Source organism: Panthera uncia, chromosome C2, assembly GCF_023721935.1.
Source record: "Panthera uncia isolate 11264 chromosome C2, Puncia_PCG_1.0, whole genome shotgun sequence".
Taxonomy (NCBI): domain Eukaryota; kingdom Metazoa; phylum Chordata; class Mammalia; order Carnivora; family Felidae; genus Panthera; species Panthera uncia.
This window is the reverse complement of record NC_064810.1, coordinates 104,109,258-104,134,073: the sequence shown is the minus strand read 5'-3', so window position 1 is coordinate 104,134,073 and position 24,816 is coordinate 104,109,258. Positions and strand designations below refer to the sequence as shown.

General features: G+C 34.1%; 1 protein-coding gene across 1 annotated transcript in view; it reads left to right on the top strand.

Annotated features, from left to right (window-relative positions):
• The window catches only part of RSRC1 (arginine and serine rich coiled-coil 1), a 413,183-nt gene that overhangs the window by 216,606 nt on the left and 171,761 nt on the right, over window positions 1–24,816 (top strand). Inside the window, exon 6 of the mRNA XM_049629645.1 lies at window positions 22,356–22,407. Within this exon, the coding sequence (XP_049485602.1) occupies window positions 22,356–22,407 (52 nt within the window). The remainder of the gene's footprint in view (window positions 1–22,355; window positions 22,408–24,816) is intronic.

Below are 24,816 nucleotides of genomic sequence, written 5' to 3'. Positions count from 1 at the left end.
CTTCTTGGACTCCAGGTGGAACTCTGCTTTAGAGGTTGTGATAGAGCCATTAATCCACTGAGATGTTATCATGTGACAGTATCCTAGCAACACGTAGAGATATGGGTGTCATTTGAGCATTGTAGGTATACTAGAGCATCTCTGTATTCCAGATCTTTCCTACTGTTTAATCTGAGCCATTCTAAAAAAAAAAAAATCAATGTTAAAGTAGAACTAAACTTCCTTTTGCAAAAGGTGCTTTACTGATTTTTGCCCTTCTAGTTCAGGTGGGTTTCAGTGTCTCCTAGGTGTCTGTGGCAGTTTTGAGGAAAATTACCTCATATATGTCCCAGTATTGGGAAAAAGAGGGGAGGGGAAGAAGGACTTCACCTTCTCTTTTTAAATCCCCCTTTGCCTTGACCCTCCTCTGCCTGTAGCATTGCTGATCCCACTAGGCACTGCCACATGTGCAAGGTATTTCCCAATGTGCCGGGCCAGCTGACTGATCTTCCTGCAAGAACCTCTATCAGAACTTAGGAAGGGAGCCTGTCTCCCTTTTCACACTACATTTTCTTAGAGGTAGGTAATACCTAAGCATAAATGCTTTATATTCTTGAGTGTTTTTAAGAGTTATAGTGAAAGTAACTTTAAGTGTTTATGTGCACCCTCTCTTTTTCTACCCTTTCTTTTCCTAAGACTCATAAATAAGACCCAAGGTAGAGGAGGAGATGGAGCAGGAGTCTAGATCAAAGAGAAATTTGAGTGATGGATACATAATGTGAACTTGGAGATCACAAATATGACAGCTAAAAGATTGTTACAGAGTTTAGCTTGTCTACTTTAACTCACTCTTCCCAGAGGAATGACTTCTTTTTCAAGCCACTTCTAGATTTCTGATATATCCACTACAAGGTTGACCAGGCAAGCCTTGAAATGTGTGAATCTAACTTAATTTAAGTTTAATATGGGCTGTTCAGCTATATTTACAGTGTATGTTGGTGAATAGAATATTGAGTGGACCAGAACAGCACATTTGATGTTATGTTTCTAATCAGGATAGTGTTCTACTACACTTAATCATTAAAAGTATATTCTTTCTCAGTTTTTTCCCCATACAGTTAATTTTTTGTTGTTGCATAATTATCATTAAGAATTTTAAATTTTGAAATGAATTTTATAATAAAATAGATTTACTAATAAGGCCTACTAGCATGCATATATGTACTGCTTAAAACTTCTCTTTTTATAAGATTGGGATCCTTTGCACATTCAGGAGGGAACAAGGTAAATGGGTTCCTGGTTGAAATACCTGGTCAGATAACCTTATCTGAATATCATGTTAAAAGTACTTTTTATACTTTTAATCTATGATTTTCATATGCTTATACTTTCAAAATGCTACTATAATAGCAAGAACTTTAATACTTGCTAAGCAACCATATGGGAAGATTTGTTTTGTTGGATTTGGAAGTCATATAAAATGACATTGTATTCATAAATAATTTCTTTCCTATTGCTTGGAAAGAAAAACAATAGTAAGTTTGTCTAAATTGAGGTATTTCTTGATACAGTCATTCAAGAGTACAAAGGGTATTGCTGACTCAAGAAATATGTTATATTTACCTTAGGAAATAATGTGAATGAGTGGTTATTTTTACTTTGATCAGTGAGAACAGAAAGGATATCAAGGCCAGAAATCTGAAATACTTCAGCACTAATAATCCAAACAGAAATCTTCTGCTATGACCAGTAATTTACTATCTAAGGAGCATAGCCATTGTCTTACCTTGAATATTTGTTATGTGTAATATATATGATAATTTGACTTTGCCGGAAATATTTTTTATCCACATACAATGAAAAAGAAGACTCATTTTTAATTCAACAAATTGTTTATTAAGAATCTCCTGTGTTCTGGGCACTGCTTTGGGTGCTAGGGATACAGAAATAATTACAAACCTTCTTGGCCTCAGGGTTTCACTGTTAATTCAGAGCAATAATTCCAAACCTGGCTGCCAAATTACCTGAGAAATCTTTAAAATCATAAACTCATAAGTTCTATCCTGAAGACTTATGTGAAAAAATAAAAGTAAGAATTATATAGCTTAGTACCTTGCTTTGGGAGTAGAGGACTTCGAGTTCATATAATCATCTTGCTATTTCCTGTCTTTGCAGCCCAGAGAATATTTTCCTTACCCTATCTCTTCCTGTCACCCAGATCTGAGCCTCTGAAATAAGAATAAAGGCAAATTAAAGAGTTATGAACTAACTTAAATTAGTGAATTATCATTTCAAAAGGCAATAATTAGGTAAGGGTGCCTTAAAATCCATAGTCCAAATGAATGGGATATGACAGGTCATTTATTAATACTTTAGAACACTGATTCTTAACCTTTTTTTGGACACATAGATCCCTTTGGGAATCTGATAAAAGCTATAGCTTCTCTGTCCAGAAAAATATAAGTGCACATTATTTCAGGAGGTTCATAGACTCTCTGATGCCCATGCATGATACCCATATTAAATGCCTTTATTATCTCCTGAGTTTTTGGTATATTTATTATAGTATATTTTGCATAGTTTAAATTTCATTGGAATATTCCAATTTAAAAATATAACTACTTCTCATGCAATCCAGAAACAAAGAGAAGGAAAGAGTCCCTTTTAATGCTACCCTTTTGATTTAGTACTATTACTGTTTTTGTATATTTATTTCTAGTCTTTTTTAAAAAGTGCATATTTTTACTGTTGTATTCAAGTGATAATTCTGACTATAGAAATTTCAAGGACATTTTAGAACGTTTTTTTTAGTAGTTGCTCTAGAGATTATAATATGCATCTTTTTAAAATAATAACATGTTAAAGGTTTATTGTAATATATTCAAAAGAGCATGGCAACCTGCAGATCTTTCAAGAAGGTAAGTGTAAATTTAGTAGCTACAAGAGAATTCACACAGATCTTAAAATTGCTTACTGAATTAATTGAGCTATACATTCCTAATATGTACACTTTTCCACATATATATTTTGCTTCATAACAATAAAGAAAAAAGCTCCCCTAGAGGGTAATCCTATACAAGAGAATTTAGTATACTGTTCACTAAACCACTGGTTGACCACTTTTTAGAGAAGTATGTCATGGGTTTACAATATGCATCTTTAATTTATTATAATCTATTTCAAGTTAATATTGATTTAATTCCAATAAAATATGCCACTTTACCTCTATTTTTCCAGTTTATTTCCATTTGTACCAGTTTTACCTCCATTTTCCTCTTCTTTGTACTATCACTGTCTTACACCCTATTGCATCTATACACATTATAAACTTAACAATACAGTGTTAGGATCTTTGCTTTCAGTAAGTACATGTTTTGTAAAGAGATTAAGAGAAGAAAATTAAAAAAAATTTTTTATATTTACAAATTTACTATTCCCAGTGCTCTTCATTCCTTTCTGTGATTCTGAGTTACCATCAATTTCCTTTTAGCCAGAAGGACTTCCTTCAGTATTTGTTAGGGCAGGTCCACTAGCAATGAGTTACCCCAGTTTTTGTTTATCTGTGAATGTTTTTATTTTGTCTTTATTTTTGTTGGATATGGAATTCTTGATTTACAGATATATTTTCCACTAGCACTTTAAATATACCATTCCCATTGCATTCTGGCCTGCGCTATTTCTGATGAAAGTCAGCTGTTAATCATATTTTTTCTCCTTTATGTGTCATGGTATTTTTCTTTTGCTGCTTTTAATCATACATATACGTGTGGTTCTTTGTGCATTTGCCCACTTGGAATTTATTGACTATTGTTGAAATGTTAAAGTTTTCCACCAAATTTGTTATTTTTATGGCATTATTTCTTCTCATATTTTCTTCTTCCCTTTCCTCTCTCTTTTTTCTCCCACTAGGACTTCAAGCACGTTTATGTTAGGGTGTTTGATATTGCCCCACAGATCACAAAAGCTCTGTCATTTTCCTCCAGTATTTTTTTTTTTTTTGGATAATTTTTATCGATATGTCTTTATATTTACTGATTCTTTCTTCTGCCATCTCAGATCTGTTAACAAGCTCATTTGTGAGGTGTTTTTTTTTGTTTTTCATTTTAGTTACTATACTTCTCAACTGTAGAATTTCCATTTGGCTCTTTCTCTATAGTTTGAAAATTCTCTGTTGAAGTACCCTAAGTATTTAGTCCTTCTTAACATATTTTCCTTTAATTCTTTGAACTTATTTATTTATTTATTTATTTATTTATTATTTTAATGTTTATTTATTTTTGAGAGAGAGACAGACAGAGTGTCAGTGGGGAAGGAGCAGAGAGACGGAGACACAGAATCTGAAGCAGGCTCCAGGCTCTGCGCTGTCAGCACAGAGCCTGATGCGGGGCTCGAACTCACAAACTGTGAGATCATGACCTGAGCCAAAGTCAGATGCTTAACTGACTGAGCCACCCAGGTGCCCCTGAACACATTTATAATAGCTTCTTTGAAGTTTTGTTAAATCAAACTCCTGTGGCTGTTTGGAGTTATTTTCTTTTATTTATTTATTTATTTATTTATTTATTTTTAATTTTTTTTTCAATGTTTTTTATTTATTTTTGGGACAGAGAGAGACAGAGCATGAACGGGGGAGGGGCAGAGAGAGAGGGAGACACAGAATCGGAAACAGGCTCCAGGCTCTGAGCCATCAGCCCAGAGCCTGACGCGGGGCTCGAACTCACAGACCGCGAGATCGTGACCTGGCTGAAGTCGGAGGCTTAACCGACTGCGCCACCCAGGCGCCCCTGTTTGGAGTTATTTTCTATTAACTGCTTTTTTTTTCTTGAGTATAGGTTCACACTTTCATACTTTTTTTTAATATCTAGTAAATTTTCGGGTTCTGTGTTGACAACTCAGAGCCTGGAGCCTTTTTCAGATTCTGTGTCTCTCTCTCTCTCTGCCCCTCCCTGGCCTGCACTCTTGTCTGTCTCAAAAATAAATAAACATTAAAAAAAATTTTTTTAATAAATATCTAATAAGTTTTGAGGGCTTATGGATATTGTATTCTTGTGACTCTGGATTCTGGTTTTGTCTTGTTTTGTTTTTTCCTTCTGTTTGGGTTTTGCTTCAGTAAGTAGGCAGTTATCTTTCCAGGATTCAGTCTGTGAAATTTGTTAGCTCTGTAGTGTTCAACTGCTGATGTCTCAGCCCAGTTTTTGTGTATTTGTTGGTGTTGTCCACCTGCTTTTTTAGCATGACCCCTTAGGGGTCTCTCTAATGCCTGTATAATATAGTCGTCAATGAGTGATACCTTAGGGCAATAAGGCTTCCAGGATAGGATGTGTGTAGATGAGGAATACATTCCAAGGTAGAGCAAATTTACCAGTCCCAGGCTTTCAATATTTACTCTGTTCTCTGAGATCTTCTGCGTATGTGCATAATTTAGTAGACAGCCAGGAGCGTGTGGACAATTTAAAATCTCAACCTTCTGTGGCTCCCTCACTTCCAAAATCTAGTTGTTTCCCTACTGCCCTGAACCAAGCCCACCATCTCTCATGCTAAAGCTGTGGGTTTTTGTCTTTCAAGGCAGTGGGGAATATAATGTCCCCAGGCAAGGTCAAAACACACAATTCTTAGTTGATGAAGTAGCAGTATGCCTCAGTAAATATTTCTCAGGTTGTTCTCTGCAATTGGTTATTTCCCAGTGCTCTAACATAGTTGGTTTTTGTCTTTTGTCTAGGTTTACACCTATCTCCTCTTGCAGCCATTATTGGAAGTAAGAATATATTGTTGTAACATTTGGGGATGGTTTCTTCACATCTTTGTTGTGTGCATCCATATTATAGTACATATTTCACATAAATCTAAAGTATGATCTAAATTTGTATCCTGCATTTTCACTTAGTAGTATAGTTTGAATAATTTTCAATGTCATTAAGATTTTTTGTAAATATCTTTAATAACTACATTATACTTCAGTATATCAGTATAATGAAACAAATCCAGTTATTTTTCCACTGTTAAAATTTTACGTGTATATTGCTTTCAATTATTTTTCAGTATTTCAGTGTTATAGATAACACTGGTATGAACATCTTTGTGCATAGATCTTTGTATCTGCAGTGATTATTTTAGGGTAGATTCTTAAAATGAAAATCCCATGTCAAAAGGTATGAATATTTTAGATATTCTTAATATATATTACTCTGTCATTTTCTGGTTGGTAGGCAGTTTTTCATACTTTAACTTTTTAACATTGTCATTGTTTTTAAAAGCTACTCTACATCTTACTAAGTAGACTTGCCTAACTAGTTCTTTATTGTTGGAGATTTAGGTTATTTCCTGCCCCTCACTTTTTAAAAGAAAGTATCTAAAATATCTGAATGGTCATAACTCTTTCATATTTTAAATATTTTCTTCTAAGTCCCAAAATTGGAAATATCTACTCAGAGTATGAATACCCTTTGGGCTCCTTTCACATTTTTCAAATTGCTTTTTAAGTGCACCCATTTATAAGACCACTAGTGAAGGAAGAGTTTTACATCATTGTCAAGCACTGCCTACCCTGTAAACATTTCTAATTTGCATATTTTAATAATAATGACAGTTAATTCTACCAGAGAAATCTAAGGAGAGAGTTTGACCAGCTGCCTTTTTACTGTGTGAGTTGTCTTAAGCTCTTTCCTCCTTCCTCATCTTTTAGGAGTTAGTGATTTTCTTATCAACTTTTTAGGGACTGTTTTGAAATGAAGCTATAAATTCTTGGTTAAATTTGTTGCTAGTAATTATACTATTGCTGTGTTGCCATTGTATTTCAGTTGTGTTACTGGATACGTTTTACATAAAGTTGAATATTTTTTATGCAGTCAAACCTGTCCCTCTTTTTCCTTTATGATTTCTTCTGTTGCTTCTAAGCCCAAAAAGTTGTGAATTCACTCCCATGTGAATTCTGCCTTCTTCTGTTAGGTTGAACCAAATGAGGTTGCCACTTTTATGGTTAAAAAATGATTGCATATCAGCATTTCATATGATTTTACCTTAAAATTTTTTATAATTATGTTCATTTTCCTTATTGGAATATTTTGTTCTTATGACTTCATGAATAAATACAGAACAAAATACATGGAACAAAAAAAATAATCTGTAATAAAATTACATTTTTCAAGAATGTGAAAAACCAGGGGTGCCTTGGTGGCTCAGTTAAGCACCCGACCCTTGGTTTTGGCTCAGGTCATGATCTCAGGGTTTATAACTTCGAGCCTACATCCAGTTCTGTGCTGACAGAGGAGCCTGCTTGGGATTCTCTGCCCCTCCCTCACTCTGTCTCTCTCTCAAAATAAATAAATAAACTTTTAAAAAACGTGAAAAATCAGCTTCCATTTTGGTAGATAAATAAATAAAATGGTCATTAGTCAAGTGGTAAAGACTTGGGGTTATCATATTCAACTTACTATAATGTATTGTTTAGTTGCCCTTTAATGGTAGGTATTTTTTAAAGTGTATGAGAGCAGTACTTCTAATTACTGGATTTTATTAGTGTAACAATTTTCAAGAATAAAAATAAAATTTAATTTACCTAATTTTTTTAGGTCAGCCAGGAGAGTTCAGGAGGAGCCTAGCAGAAAAGAAGAGGGATCTCAGTATTTTTAAAATGAAATGAAAGCCCAAGAAATAATGTATTCATTATATATATATATATATATATGTACACTAATTGAGCTCTGCGTTAGAATTCTAAAAGAAAAATAGCAAGATTAAGTTAGAAGTCAAGTCTATGCCAATACTTTTTAATTATTACTAAAACAACCATGGTTTTGGGCTTTTCTTAAGGAGAGATCATTAATTATGATGAATTGTGAAGTACTTTTGTGATTAGACTAATGTCAGCTAAATCAGTATTTGATCGTCTACATTATTTTCATATATAAGCAAATTATTGATCAGAAGTCTCTTGAGGCAAAAGGCTAGTACATTTATCCATTATAAATTTCACCTCTTACCAAATACGGTAGTAGTAAGAATGGGTGTCAAATGTCAGATTATAGAGAAAACTTAAATAGTTCTTGCAGTTTGTACAGCAAACTTTAACACATTAAAATGCCTGATGTAAACATAGTTTATACTAGACTATAAAAAAATGTAATAGTCTTTAGGAAATTTCAGGGTGCCTGGGTGGCTCAGTTGGTTAAACTCTGACTTTGGCTCAGGTCATCATCTCGTTGTTTGTGGGTTCGAGCTCCACATCAGGCTCTGTGCTGACAGCTTGGAGCCTGGAGTCTGTTTTGGATTCTGTGTCTTTGTCTCTCTCTGCCCCTTCCCCACTTGTGCTCTGTCTCCATCTCTCTCTCAAAAAAATGAAAAAATGTTTAAAAAACACTTTAAAAAAAGGAGTTTTAATTTTTTCTTTCTCTTTAAAGACTTTTTCCTTTTGTCATAATACCAATTTTCCCTGGCCCACCCAACAAAATCCTACTTGGAAATCACAAGATTAAGGATAGAGAAGAAAATAACTATTTTTACCATTTTGCCATATTTATTTTTAGTTCTTTCTGGGATGTACATTTTATTTTTAAAATTTTTATTTTTTTACATGAATTATTTTATTTTTTTTACATGAATCACTTTTTGCTGAATCATTTTATGTATATAGTTTTGTATTCTTCTAAAAATGTGATTTTAGCATTTCCCTTTGTTATATGATGCTTTTAAAACATTTAACAAAATAGATTACCATGCTGCCTCCATCATGGGGTTGGGCCATAATTTATTTAACCATTCTCCTTTTGGGCATACTTTTCTATTTTTCAAAAACATTGTGATAAGTATGCTTGCATAGATTAGGAAACTAAAGCTCTTAGAGGTTATACAGTCAAGGCTAACATATAGTTCTTCTGACACCGAATCTTTGCCTTTGCCTTTTGCCTTTTTTTCCTTTACTCCATAGAAAACTGTTGGGAACATGTGAAAGACACCCTGTATGCAGCTATTCCTTGTAGAAAATCTCTTAGTAAATCATTCAAATCAAACAAATTATTTTCTACAACTCACTTATAGAAACATAAATAAAATATTTGGCCTTTTATATGTTGTATCATTATCCATTTTGAACAGAGTGGTTCCAACAACTGGATATTGAATGAATGTTTTTGAGAATAAAACATGTTTTAAAAAACTTTCTAGTACCTTTAGCTCTTTTTAGTGACAAAAATGCTTCAAAAAACTAATTTTGAATGATCCTTTAGAGGCAAAGTAAAGTAACTGCATTCAAAGATAGAAATTATAATTTGGAATAAAACAGAAGAGTTTTGTCAAGGGAGTTAGAAACTTCTGTGAAGTCAGTAAAGCAGAGATAGATAGGTAGATTATTCCAGATGATTGGTACTGCAGAGAATATCACTCCCTTCTTAGCAGTCATGCAATAGTACAAAGGAAGAGAGACAAAGCCAAGAAGCAGAAGGAAAAGTAGTCAGAGGAATACGTTTCTTAAAAAAAATAGCTGATGCAATACGACAGAGGTTTTAAACTATAGAAAGTAATATTTTAAACTATCCTACAAAGATCAGGAAAAATGTTTATGTAATTGTTTAAAATAATGTCTCATACTCCATCCTAAAATGTTAATATTTATGGGCCAAAAGATGTGCTCATACTTAAAATTGTGATAGCAAAAGTATGAAGATAATAAAAAAGAGAAAATCATAAAACCAGAGTTTAGAACCATATGAGTGTTTATTCTTGTATGTCACCACACACTCATTTTGAAAAAATTTAGGAAACTTCAAAATTATTTTATGCTTTACGTTTTAAAATAGAAAACAACTGTGTTGTTGAGTCTAATTTTACTTTAAACTCAATGCCATGTCTAGAAGTATTACTAAAAATCATTTATTTTGCATAGAATTATTTTGGAATTTTTGAGAGGCCTAACACATAAATAACTGATGCATATAAAAAGCTCTAATTTTCTCCTTCTATGGGAGAATCTCTTGATTCAGCTGTCAAATTAATAATAATAATAATCGTCGTTGTCGTCGTTGTCTCCTCAATTCCGGACAGGGAAATGTTAAGTAAGCTTTTCTTTTTTTTTTTTTTTTTTTTTTTTTTTCTTTTTTTTTTTCAACGTTTTTTATTTATTTTTGGGACAGAGAGAGACAGAGCATGAACAGGGGAGGGGCAGAGAGAGAGGGAGACACAGAATCTGAAACAGGCTCCAGGCTCCAAGCCATCAGCCCAGAGCCTGACGCGGGGCTCGAACTCACAGACCGCGAGATCGTGACCTGGCTGAAGTCGGACGCTTAACCGACTGCGCCACCCAGGCGCCCCTAAGTAAGCTTTTCTACTCAGTGGCACAGTTGTGTAGCCAGTACAAATAAATGATTGTTTGAGTTTGCTGTTTCTTCCATTTTTTGTCTCTTTTATGCTTCCAAACTTGTGTTACAGTGGTCAGACTTCTTCCCCTATCTCCCTACCTACCTTGGCTCCACAGAGGGGAGAATATTTCTACTTTGTCTACATAGCTTTCATATAAAGCTGCTTCCTTTCTAAATCTTATTCTTCTTAATTAGATTCTGTTCTTTTCTGTTAAAAGGTGGTTTAAGTGGTGAGGCACCGTAGGTGTGGCTAAGAATGAAGGAAACTAAGGAGGAAAGAGGGCACTCACTTTGAAAGAATAGAGAGGTAATCTGTAGCATTTTCACAAAGATTTTGAGTGCTTTATGAGTTGTTAAATAGTCCACACTGTATCCTTCCAGCCAAGTGGAGCTGGACAAAGGTGGTGATGTTTCAGCATTTCTACAACTAAGGATATAGGGGAATAGAAATTCTAAGTACAGGGTTGGTTGTGCATAAGAAAAGCACTGGGAGGAAGATGCAGGACATGGTTGAGAAATACTGAGAGGCTGTTTGTTGCTGAAATGTTGGGTATGAGTGCAGAAATGGTTGAAAAATAAAGATAAAAGAATAAGCTTGGGATGTTATTGATGGTAATTGAAAATTAAAGTGATACGTTTATGCTTAACTCTGGAATCAATGGAGAGAGTCACAGAGGTATTTTTTAAGCACCAACTTAGTAAGAACCTTACTTTGTGAAGATGACTTCAGTAGCTGTGTTTAGGAGGGAAAAGGTAAGACAGTAGTCTAAACTGGGGTTCAGCCTTTTCTATAAAGAACGAGATAAATATTTTAGGCTTTGTAGGCCATATGATCTCTACTGCAACTAGTCAGCCCTGCCACTTGTAGATATAGACAATTTTTAAACAAATAAGTATGGCTGTGTATCTGTGTAGTAAATGAGTGGCACCATTTTGTAGATAATAGTATTGTGTCATGAATATGAGTTTCTTAAACAGGCCCTCATGGATGTCGTAACCTCTTAGGTTCAGATTTACCTCTTTAGCTTCTTCATCTATAAAGTAGATGTATAAAATGACATCTTTCTCAGGTTTTTAATAAAGAAAATAACTGCGGAATAACTTTTTGCAAACCCTGAAGCTGTTTAGAGAAAATGTTTGATAAAACTGTAAGATGAATTTGCTATTGAGAATAGATGTGTTATCGGTTAAATTCTTTTCATTTCTTTTTGACTCTTTGTTTAAACCAACTTGGTGCTAAGTTCTAGAGGCAAAATAAATCTACTTTTGAGCTACTTGTAATATTTCTAGCTTAGACCTTGATCCTAAGAGATAGAATTATAGTAACTGTTAAAATGAAATGTAGCCAGAAATATGATAAGCTGTTGATATGTGTCTCTGTCATAGTGAGATTGCATTTACTTTAAAGGAAACAGCACAGTACCTATACTGCGAATGTGTTTAATATTTTAAAAGTTACTCATCTGGAAAAGCTTGATTAAAATGAGCTTTCTATGGCATTCATGACCTTTAAGATCATTAATGATAACATCTGAAAGACCAAAGAAAATTTAGTTTTAACTTCGTACAATTTTTCCTGGCAATTAAAAATGGTTAGATTTATCTCCTTTTTTCCCTCAAAATGTTGTTAATAAAGAAATGGATCCCAAGCTGAGAGGCAGTATAGTGTTGGTAAGAACATAGATTTTGTAATCTGAGGTAAAATTCAAGTTCTTCCACCTTACCATCTTTGTGACTTAAGGTAATTTATTCGTCACCTAAAAAATAGCATTAAAAGTTCTTACCTTGTCAGGATTGTTATGAGAATTTTGTTAAATGAGATATATGTAAAGTGCTTAACATAGGGTCTGGAATGTTAAAAGCTTACAGTAAATAATAGCTATTATATTTTTTTCAAAAAACATGTTAAATTTTTTTCAGGTAGCTTATGCTTTCTCAGGAATGTCTGTCATGTTGGCTGGGAAGGATATGGCACATAGACGTTATCATTTGTATATTTGGAGCACATATGATCACTTTAAAAATTGCCATTCTGGGGGCACCTGGGTGGCTCAGTCAGTTATGTGTCAGACTCTTGGTTTCGGCTCAGGTCATGATCTCACAGTTTTTGAGTTCAAGCCCCGTGTTGGGCTTCTCGCTGGCATCTTGGAGCCTGCTTGGGATTCTCTTTCTCCCTCTCTCTGTCCCTCCCTTGCTCGCTCTCTCGGTCTCTCTCTAAAAAATAATAAATAAGTAAACTTAAAAATAAAAGAATTGCCATTCTATTATCAAATGGGTTTGTTAAAAATGTATTATACGCAGATTTCATGTTTCATTATTACTACTTGTTATAATTTCCCCAACACTGTTATCATTCTCTCAAACATTCAGCTATTGGAATTAGGCAAATACTTCCTAATAGATAGAATTCAATGAAATTAATACTTCCAAATTAGTTTATACATTTATGAGAATTTTAAAATTTTCAAGGAAGTTTATTTCAAATATGTACTTAGCATTGACTGTATTCCAGGCACTATCCTAAGTGCTAATGATACAAGATGTAAGGCCGTTATTGTCTTCAAGAAGCTGATAGATAGCCTTCAAAGAAGGAAAGATAGACAACAGAATCAGTAATTATACCACAAATTTTCTGACACATGTTTATAGGTTTATAGGTTTATAGGTTTATAGGAGCATAGAGCAGAGAGTTACAACCATCATGAAAGATGATGACTGTTGAGCTGAGCTTTGAAAGAAAAGATTAGCCCAGAAAAGGAAAGAGATGTTGTCCAGAGAAAGGGAATTTACAGATTTATCTGTATATATAAATGCATTTTTATTCACATTTATTAGAAAAATTGCTATGTAACTTTGGACAAATAACTTTACCTCACAAGGTTGTGTCAGTATTAAAAGAAATAATAGGCTTTCTATTCCAGTAAAGATGAAGTAACAGGGATGAGATTTACCCTCCCACCTGAAACCACTAAAAACCTGGACAAATTATTTGAGAAAACAACTCTCAAGACAATGGACATAAAACATGAAGGAGAGTGATTCTAAAAGATGGGGAGAATATGAGGTGCACCCTTTAATTGCTTCAGCTTAAGGCCTAGAAAAGTTTCCAGGTCACAACACAGGGAGGGAGGACTCAGGCAGAGCCCTGGTAGTCTCCTTGCACTGAGAAGATGGAGCTGTGATAACGGGGGGCCAAAGCCCCTAGATATCACAGGGCAGGTTACCAGAGAGGAGAAAGCTGCATAATATCTGCAGAGGGTTTCCTTCAGGTATTCATTAGTACATGTATGTGAGGAAGCTATCCAAGGCTTGGAAAAGAACTATTTGAAATGGTTAGAGGAAATTGTCTGCCACTACACAGAGTTGGGAATAGTGTCTCTTCCCAAAAACCAGTGTGGAGAACCTCATAATTCATGGTGCTTCTGATCAAGTACTAAAAATGTCTTAATTGTGGGGAAGAATTAATGACAGATCTACAGCTGTTCTGGTGCTAACAAAGTAGGAACTGAAAGGATCAAACTGCTTCCAAGTTAATTTAACTGTGTCTTGGAACAAAGACCAAGACTGTGTATAGGAATACAAAAATATCCGGCGCACAACAAAATAAAATCATGATGTCTGACATTTTGTCCAAAATTACCATGCATCCAAAAAGTCAAGAAAATGTAACATAATAGAAAAATCAATCCGTTGAAACCAACCTAGTATTAGTAGACAAGGACATTAATAGAACCATCCTAACTCTATTGTGTATGGTCAGAGAGCTACTAGAAGGACTGAACATACTAAGTAGAGACATGAAAGCTATAAAAGAAGTAAAAATTCTAGAAAACTACATGTCTGAGATGAAAGATACACTGGATGATATTAATGGATATGGTAAACTGCAGAATATGGATTAGTGAACTAAAAGACATAGCAAAAGAAACTATCCAAAATGGAACTGGAGAGAAAAAAAAAAAAAAAAAAGAAAAGAGCATTTGTGAGCTGTAGTAACCATGTTAGGTAGCCAAATATACAATATACATGTAGGGGGCACCTGAGAAGCTCAGTTGGTTGTGTCTGACTAGCTCAGGTCATGATCTCATGGCTTGTGAGTTCGAGCCCCAAATCAGGCAGAGCTCTCAGTGCAGAGCCTGTTTTGGATGCTCTTTCTCCCTCTTTCTCTGCCCCTCCCCCACTCTATCTCTTTCTCTCTCTCAAAAATAAATAAACACCAAAAAAAATTTTTAAATGTGTATATGTAACTGGAATCCTGAAAGGAAGGGGAAGAATAGGGGGCAACAGAAAAATATAATTGATAATGACCAAAATATCTCTAATAGAAACTATAAATAATTTCAAAAAGCGAATAAGCCCCAGGCACAAGAAATATGAAGAAAACCACACCAAGGCATATCATAATCATATTGCTTGAAACCAGTTATGAGAAGAAAATCTTAAAAGCAAAAGGGTAAAAATAAATACTAACTGTTGTCATGTAGGAGAAAAAGATACTCATTATGTATGAGGAACAGAGATAGCTATGAAAGTATATTTCTCATGAGAGACAATGTAAAGTACAAGACAGTAAAGGAACAATTTTAAAATAATGGTAGAAAAGGGGCGCCTGGATGGCTCAGTCGGATAAGCGTCCTACTTCAGCTCTGGTCATGATCTCCTGGTTTATGAGTTCCAGCTCTGTGTCGGGCTCTGTGCTGACAGCTCAGAGCTTGGAGCCTGCTTCTGATTCTGTGTCTCCTTCTCTCTCTGCTCCTCCCCTGCTCATGCTCTGTCTCTCTCTGTCTCTCAATAATAAATAAACGTTAGAAAAAAAAAATTTTTAATAATGGTAGAAAAATTTTATAAACCTAGAATTCTCCCTGCTAGAGTATCTTTCATAGGTGAAGGCCAAAATGAAGTTTTGTATGTTTTTTTAAGACAAACAAAACTGGAAGGAATTTATCACCAAAACTCCTGTACTACAAGAAATGGCAAAGGAAATCTTTTCAGATACTGGGTTGACATAAAAGAAAGCACTGGAAATGGTGATTACGTGAATAAATATAACTCTTTAAAAGATAAGCATTTAAAGCATAAACAACACAGTGCATTGTGGAGTTTATAACAATATATGACAGCAATGACAATAATAATACAGAGGCTGGAAGGGGATAAATGAGAGTATCTTATTGTAAGGTTGGTTTTTTTCTTTATTTTTTTTAACGTTTATTCATTTTTTTGAGAGAGAGTGAGAGAGCGTGAGTGGGGCAAGGGGAGGGGCAGAGAGAGAGGGAGACACAGAATCCTAGGCAAGCTTCAGGCTCTGAACTGACAGCACAGAGCCCAATGTGGGGCTCGAGCTCATGGACCATGAGATCATGACCTGAGCCGAAGTCAGACGCTTAACCGAGCACCCAGGTGCCCCTGTAAGGTGTTTATAGTATATATGAAGTAATATAATGAAGACAGAGGGTGATAAATTAAAGATGTATATTATAAACTCTAAAGCAACAACCAAAATAACACAAAAAGTTATAGCTAATAAGCCAACAAATAATATTAAACGGAATTATAAAAATGCTCTAAGAGAAGGCATAAAAAGAAGAAAAAAGGAGCAAACAACAGATGGGACAAATAGAGAACAAATAGCATGTGGTAGATTAATAATTACATTAAGTGTAAATTGGTCTAAACATGCCACTTGAAAGGCAGAGGTTTTCAGATTGCATAAAAAAGCAAGACCAACTATGTACTGCCTATTAAACACATACACACACACATGCACGTGCACACATTTGAGATTTAAACCCCAAGAAGCAAAAATGATGGAAAAGAATATACCAGACTAAAAGGTAGTATTGTTAAATAAGTAGTACTGTTAAGAAGTCCTTTCTTCCAAATTGACATGTAGATTCAGTGCAATTCCATGCAAAATCCTAGGATGCTTATTTTTTAGAATAAGATAAGCTTATTCTAAAATAGGGATGCAAAAAATAAATAAAATAGGGGATGCAAAAGAGCTAGAAGAGCCAAAACTACTTTGAAAATGAAGAAAAAGATTGGAGAATTATTCTACCTGATTTCAAGAGCTAATACAAAGCTATAGTAATCAAGAGCTAATGTAAAACTGTAGTAACACCACAGGGTAGTATTGGTATTAAGACTGACAGATCAGTGGGACAGAATAGAGAGTCTAAAAGTAGACAGATATATATACATCCAGTTGATTGTTAACAGAGGCACAAAGATGATTGCATGGAAAATGATGGTCTTTTCCACAAATGGTGCTGAAACTATTGCACGACAATATATCAAAAAAATTTTTTAATGTTTTTCAGTGCTGCACTTATATAGAAATTAAGTTAACTGTAAAACTTCTAGGTATAAGCTCAGGACAGAACTTTATGAATTGGGGTTAGGTAAAGATTTCTTAGATATAATACCACAAAAGCATGATTCATAAAAGAAGAAATTAATGAGTCGGACTTCATGAAAATTAAGAACTTCTGCTTCTTTGAAAGATACTCTTAAGATGATGAAAAAATAAGCCACTCAACGAGAGTGGGAGCTTTATTCAGAAAATAAACATAAATATGTAATTTAGTGTGTATATGCATGCACATGCTTGTATGTATAGATGATGTGTAAGCCTCATGTATGAAAAATTATTTTCATTATAATTAAGAACTCTGAAAATTCAATAATAAGAAAACAATCCAACGAAAAATTGGCATTTTGAACATTCATTTTTCCAAGGAAAAATAAGGATAACGAACACATGAAAAGACGTTCAACACCATTAATCATTACGGAAACATAGATTAAAACCACAGTAAGCTTAAAACCACTATTAGAATTTTGAAATTAAAAAGGCTGACTGTACTGTGTCATGACAAGGATGGAGAGCAGCTAGAACTCTGCTTGTGGGAATATAAAACCATTTTGGAAACAGTTTGGTAATTTTTTTTTCTTTTAATTTTTTTTAATGTTTATTTTTTAGACAGAGACAGAGCACAAGCTGGGGTGGGAGGTGTGCAGAGAGAGAAAGAGACATACACACACACAGAAATTGAAGCAGGCTCCAGGCTCTGAACTGTCAGCATAGAGCCCAACATGGGGCTCAAACCCAGGGACTGCAAGATCATGACCTGAGCTGAAGTCGGACACTCAACCAACTGAGCCACCCAGGCGCCCCACAGTTTGGTAATTTCTTAAAGAGTAAACACCTATTTACCATCTTTCCAGAATTTGCTCTCTGGTTATTTTTTTATATAAAAAGAGCATATGATGATTTAAAATGAGAGAGATAGCTGAAAACCATATAATCCAGCCTTAATTTTGATTTTGCATAATGTTGCTAGTTTAATTTATTTTCCAAGTTTGAGTTCTCTCTTAGTTCAGCCACAGTGTTTCTTTCAGACTTTTTACTTCCCTGTTCTTAACAGCACCGAAAAGTGTTGTTGGCAGCTGGAATCGCTCTTGTTTCATCAGCCCCCAGAATTTCCATAGTGGTGGCCAGGGGTTCAGGGAGCTGAATATGAATGGAAATGTGAAGGGTGAACAAAGAGTTTAAATAGTTTAGTGTATAAACTGGTTTATGTAAGGATAGGCTTGCTTCTCTGCTTCTTGTTTTATATTTATATTATATATATATACATGAATCAAAAGATTGTGCTGGTTTGGAATGCTAGTTTTGGCACTATCTTGAGATTCTAGACATGGTGTCTTTAAGGAACTCAGGGGATTGGACTAAATGCGAATAAGTCCAAAGTCAAGGGAAAAAGTCTAGACATTGAAGATGGTCACCTCCACAGCCATCAAGTGACTGACTTAGCTTTCAGTTTCAGGAGCATTTGTTTCATCTTAAGAAAATAGTCTTCTATGAAACTAGGAGTAGTAACTAAATGGAGTAAGTAAGTATATGTGGCTATCAAGGGGAGGGAAGTGAGCAGGGTAGTTCTGGAGAATTCATGGCAACAGAAAGACTACCAAACCCTTCTCCCCCACTGAAAGACCACTATTTTTTTTTTTAATGTTTTTGTTTATTTTTGAGAGCATGAGACAGAGAGGGGGACAGAGGATTCAAAGCAGGCTCCACGCTGACAGCAGTGAGCCCATGTGGGACTTGAATTCATGCACTGTGAGCTGAAGTTGGACATTCAACCAACTGAGCCACCTAGGCATCCAAAAGACCACTACTAATTTAGAATTTTAAGCCCTATATAAGAATTTCTAGCAGAAGTACAGTTTTCTTTAAGTAAGCTAAAATTATGGTACAATACCTACTAATTTATTTTTTGTGATATAATACCATAATAATGTTTTAACTTTAATATACCTTTAAAAAAGAAGCATAAGTTCATACTGTTCTTACTGTTCTGTTAATGTTAATGCTAAAATTTTTTGAGGGGACCACAGTTATATTCTCCATAATTCAGTTTTGGTAATATTTGTTTATCTAATTATGCACTACTAAATTTGATGTGAGGAATATTATTTTTAATGGAATACTATTTTTTAATGGAATACAATTTTTTATCCAAAAGTTTGTTTCACACAATATAATTGTGAAACTGTGTTCTTAATTATGCCCTCATTTTACAATTCTTATATTGCAAAATTGCTATATTACATGCATTTCTATTTGGTGTTATATTATTGCTTATTGAGTAAGATTTGATTTCTGGTTCTGAATAAAATCTGAATAAAAAATCAATAAAATAAAACCAATTTTAGATGGAATTCACACTAATCCCTGAACTGTAATATACTCTAAAATAAGTAAAGCATTAGAAATTTTGGAACCCAAGCCCATAAAGATATTTTCATTCTAAACCAGTTAGTATGACGATACCTAATATTTAATATTTATAAGAATAAAAATATTTATAAAATACAAATTTCAAAAGTCTGATGAATCCAACAATGTATTTCTCCCCACAGTTGAAGATGATCCCTGTATTTCACAAATAAAATTTTGCAAGTTACATTTGTATAGGCAAATGTATTTAGAATGTCCTCGTATTCCATCTGCTGGGACAAATGTATTATTTTGGACAGATTTTTCTTTTGAACAGAATTAAAAATTCATTCTTTTGCTTTTATATCTATGGAATTAATTGCTTTGACTTCATGACTGTCCTAGTGATTTAGTTAGAAGGATCCTGAAATTTGGAGTCAGAAGGTCTTAATTTCAATCTGTCATGTATAGTAGAAGCAAGTTACTAAACTGGTTTTCTTTATCTTTGAATATGAATCCTATATTATAGATTGTTAGAGAAATTAATGAAAATATAAATATGTCTTAACAGGTGTTTTTATCAGAAACATCAATCATCTTTCTTTAGGAATGGTAATTACCATATTTTCAAGACAGAGGTTATAAATGGAGGAGGGAGGGAGCCGCCATGGAGGGGGGTTTGTACGGTAGGAGACTACAACAATATTAATTTTTTTCTTGGATGTGGGTATTCATCATTCTGTGTATTTTTCTGTGTCTTAAATATTTCTTAATTGTTAAAAATAATCTTCCCTTGTGAAATACATGAAACTTCCCCATGAAATATCTTCACCATAAAGTGCCTAACATTTTTCTATCAAAGGACACTGCTTTCTAGGACACTCTGAAATGTATGCTTCATAATTCTTAGCTTGCTTGGGACCTGCTAGTCAGAATATCATTTCCTTCATGCCATTCTAGTTATGTTATATTGCACAGAGTGTCACGTTTCTACTATGTGTATTAAGTAGATGGCAGAGGTCACAAACTGTTTTGGGATTGAACCTGGCTTTTAGAAGTATTCTTTGTTCCACATAGTATTGGTCTTTATGGAAACTTAAAGTCTCATGAAAAATCAAGAAATTTCGTAGCTTTGGGTTGCATTTCTGTATGATAGCAGTGAGTAGGTGCTGATTATTAGCCGCTTCCTTTCGCTAGGCCATGTGCTCCACTGTTCTGCACCCTCACAGTACTCTCTGATGACTGAGGCCAAATGTCTTTTGCCTCTCATCATCATAAATAATTGTATTAACTGCTTGGCCCCCATCGGCAGTTTAGTTTATAACTCTTAGATTATATTCAGTAGATATCACACGTTCTATTGATATTTTGCTATGATAGTTTAACTTGATGTTACATATTTTCAACATTTTGTAACTTCATAAAGCTCCCATACGTACATTTTCTCTACTAACATATGACATAAAGTACTGTTTTTGTCACCTCCTCCTTCTCTCCTATTCAGTCAGTCCTTTCATGTTACTAGTTAATTATTTCTCAAATCTAGTTCTTCCTGTCCAGCCTCACCACCACTGCTCCACCTCAGGCCCTCATCATCTGTCACCTGGCATTCTTTAATTCCTTCCTGACTGCACTCCTCACCCCCAGTCACATTCCTTTCAATTCATCATCAAGTTATTGCTAGAATGACTTATCAAAGTACAGATGTCATCTCCTCACACCACCGTTTTAGATTCTCCTAAGTCTCTCTTTCTATGGTAAGGTCTGCAAACTTTTCCTTAAAGGTCCAGATAGTAAATATTTTAGGCTTTGCTGACCAGAAGTTTTCTGTCACAAAAAATTGACTTTGCTATTGGTGTACTAAGCACAAAAGCACCTATAGACAGTATGTAAACAAATGGGCATGTCTGTGTTCCAGTAAAATTTATTTATAAAAAACCAGGTCACTGGTCTAGGACCATAGTTTGTTACCCCTTGTTCTAGGATATGAAAGACTCTACCTGTCTTTCCTCCTGTTTTATCTACTACTCTTCCATCCTGTTTCTTACAGTTTATTCAGAGGCACCATTCAAATGGTTAACAATTCTTAGACATCTTCTTTCTATATCCAATTATGTAAGTCTTTTCATTCAAACCATTTTTTCACAGAGAAATTTAAAAATATATCTTATAAAATGTTAATTCTCAAATGATGATATCATATATATATATATATATATGAGGTTATTTATATTTAGTCACTTGCTGACATCTTTATAAATATATGGTAAAGTATAGTCTCAAGTGTTAAACAGGTTTTATGGAGTGCCTGGATGGTTCATTTGATTAAGTGTCTGACTCTTGATTCAGCTCAGGTCATGATCTCATGGTTCGTGGGTTCCAGCCCCGCATTGGGCTCCATGCTGACAGCACAGAGCCTGCTTGGGATTCTCTCTCTGCCCCTCCCCTGCTCATCCTCCCTCTCTCTCTCTCTCTCTCTCTCTCTCTCTCTCTCTCTCTCTTGCTCTCTCAAAATAAATAACTAAACCTAACAAAAGTTTTTAACAGGTCCTTCATGAAAATTCATAACTCATAACCTGCTACAACCCATGTTATCTTATATACCATCAACACATTAATCTGAAAATCTCAAAATAAGGTCACTGGTAGGCAAGTAAGGTTAATTTCAACATTATCAACTGTGTTGAATCAAAGTCCATTGAGAAAACAACTTGAGGACATTTGGTAGGAATTGAAAGCTTGTAAATCACATCATCATCACAGTTGCCCCTTTCAAATAGGAAAGCAGAAAAAAATTTGGTTTTTGGATATGACTTGCCTGAAATATCAAGTTGTTACTTAAATTCCGATAGGTCACTTTGCACGTTTCCATATGCAAAACAAAAACAAAAACAAAAAAAAAACAGAGCTTGATAATATGTTTTTAAATATATGTAGGTTTTGCCTCATTATTCAATTGTAGTTATTTAGGCTAATGCTGATTGGTACTGATTTAGGTGCTGATTTAGGCTATTGCAGATTGATGTTGGGTACTAACAAAACCTTTTCCAGTAAAAAAAAAAAAAAAAAAGAAAGAAAGAAAGAAATTCTTCCATCATGTTAATGAAAAGTGTGATTCAATTACTACAGTGAGAGAGTAGATTGGTAGAGCTGCTGTGATGGAGTTTTATTAAGATGTTGGATGGATATTAATATCTGTTATGATAAAGTCTTCTAAATTTTCTGATGTTTGCATAGTAATACATTAATTTAAAGCTCCATATATTAAAACTGACCTGTAAATGTCTTTTATGGTTGACTTTTAGCCACCAGCCGAACAGGCCAAAGCCAGACTACAGCTGGTTCTTGAAGCTGCTGGTAAGTGCTCATGATTAACTTTATTTAAATGAAAACGTACTAAATAAATACTGACATGCTTACAGGTGGGTCAAAGAAAAAAACACCTGTTTTCATATGTCCTCACAAATTTGTGAAATCTGGGTTATATGTATGGCCATATTTTACATGAAGTATCGACTGCTGTATAGAGTATAATGCTAAAAGGTCATTCTTTATATTTTTACTTATAAAATTGACTTTAATTTTAGTTTCAGTTTTGAGGCAGTTCAATTTATTGATTTTTGTCTTCCGTGGACTGTGCTTTTGGTGGCATGTTTAAGAATTCTTCACCTAGCCCCACATCACAAAACATCCTCCTGTGTTTTCTTCTAAAAGTTTTATACTTTTACATTTAAGACTATGATCTGTTTTGGTTTAACTTTTGTAGAAAGTGGGAGTTTTAGATCAAGGTTTTCATTGTTGAGGAAAACAAGATAAGTATAATTTAGTAATTTCTCCATTTCCATTGGACTAACTCAATGAACTGTTCTGGATACCATCTAATGTTAAAATACTGTATGTCTTATTTTTCAATGATACAATAATGCTGTGACTTTGATTTTATACATAATCCTCAGATTCATGTAGACATTAAATATTTTACCTTCTTAAAAAATGTAAAAGATTAATGTTATCTTTTCTAAGTACTGATATTATTTTGAATCTTAACGTGCTCTTCAAAATGTATGTAACATATTTAAACAAGTTGTCAAGATTAAGCATGAGGTAGGATTAGAATGATATAACCAAAGTAGTACATATTTGTTATAATTATTTACTTTTTAAAGATCTGTAAAGAGTGTATAATTTCCAATTGGAAAATGAGAATTCTATTTTAACATAAAAGTAATTTCAGACTACCAAATGATAGTAGTTGTATTTTTAGTACTCATTGAGAAAATACATATGTGCATATTGATTCAGAGATTTCTTGCATTAGCCCCAGAGTGTCTACAGTCTAAAGATTGGGAACACATGATATACTAGCTTCATAAATCACTAATAGAAGTAACTTATAATAAAAGGATAAAACTTAATAATATTTGTGAGTCTTTGTAACTCTCCATATTACTTTAAAAGTCATTCAGGGACACCCGGGTGGCTCAGTCAGTTAAGCGTCCGACTTCAGCCCAGGTCATAATCTCACAGTTCATGGGTTCGAGCCCCACGTCAGGCTCTGTGCTGACAGCTCTGAGCCTGGAGCCTACTTTGGATTCTGTGTCTCCCCCTCTCTTTGCCCCTCCCTTGCTCACACTCTGTCTCTCTCAAAAATAAATAAACATTAAAAAAAAATGGAGGGAGGGGAGCCTGGGTGGCTCAGTTGGTTAAGCAGCTGACTTTAGTTCAGGTCATGATCTCACAGTCTGTGGGTTCAAGCCCCACCTGGGGCTCTGTGCTGACAGCTCAGAGCCTGGAGCCTGCTTTGGAGTCTGTCCCTCTCTCTCTCTGCCCCTCCCCTGCTCGCACTCTGTCTCCCCTCTCAAAAATAAATAAACATTAAAATAATTTTTTTTAATTTTAAGTCATTTATATTTTATGTATTAATCTTACTCATTTTATCTTTAATTATGTGGAAATTACAGTTTCTACATAGTATTATAATTTTGCTTGCTATCTGGTTTTTCATATTTTGACTCAAATATGCTGTAAGATTAAGCTAGTTAATATGATTCTCTATCATTTACATAATATACATCGATTCTTTAATTCTTCAGTAGCATTTTGCTTTGAAAAATTACTGCCAGTTCATAATTTGAGTATGGACAAACTTTTGTTTTAAAGACAATATTTATGTTGCTTAGTTCAGAAAATATTTGTTTCCATTAATACAATTATAAAGAATTTCATTTCATAGTTTTATACAGTTATCTTTATCTTTTAATAGGATTTTGAAGCCTATTATAAAACAGATCTTAGGGTCCAAACTTCATAGTGTTGAACTTACTTATATTGGTCCCAGCTGTCACCCCACATATTTTAATTTAACTTTCTAAATTCTATTGTCGATAAAGAGTTAGGTTGCGTGAATTTGAGAAACATTAAAAATATTATGACAATTTACAAATTTAAAAAACTTACATTAGTCTGGATAAGCAATGCATTAGCTAGATGTAGCATTATTTACTTAATAATTTTCTTCTGTACTTAATAACGTGTTGTCCCCAGCGTTTCCCTCTTATCAATAACACTGTGGTACACATCCTGTTACAAATTGTGTTTTATATATTTTAGATAGGTTTCTTGGGATTGATTACTATAGAAATGAGTTTATAAGGTTAGAGGGTATTAATATTTAGACTGGCTTTTTATGCATTTTTGCTAAATTGTTTTATAAAAGGACTGTGCTACTTTATGTTTCCACTGATTAAGTAAATATTTTAACCAGAC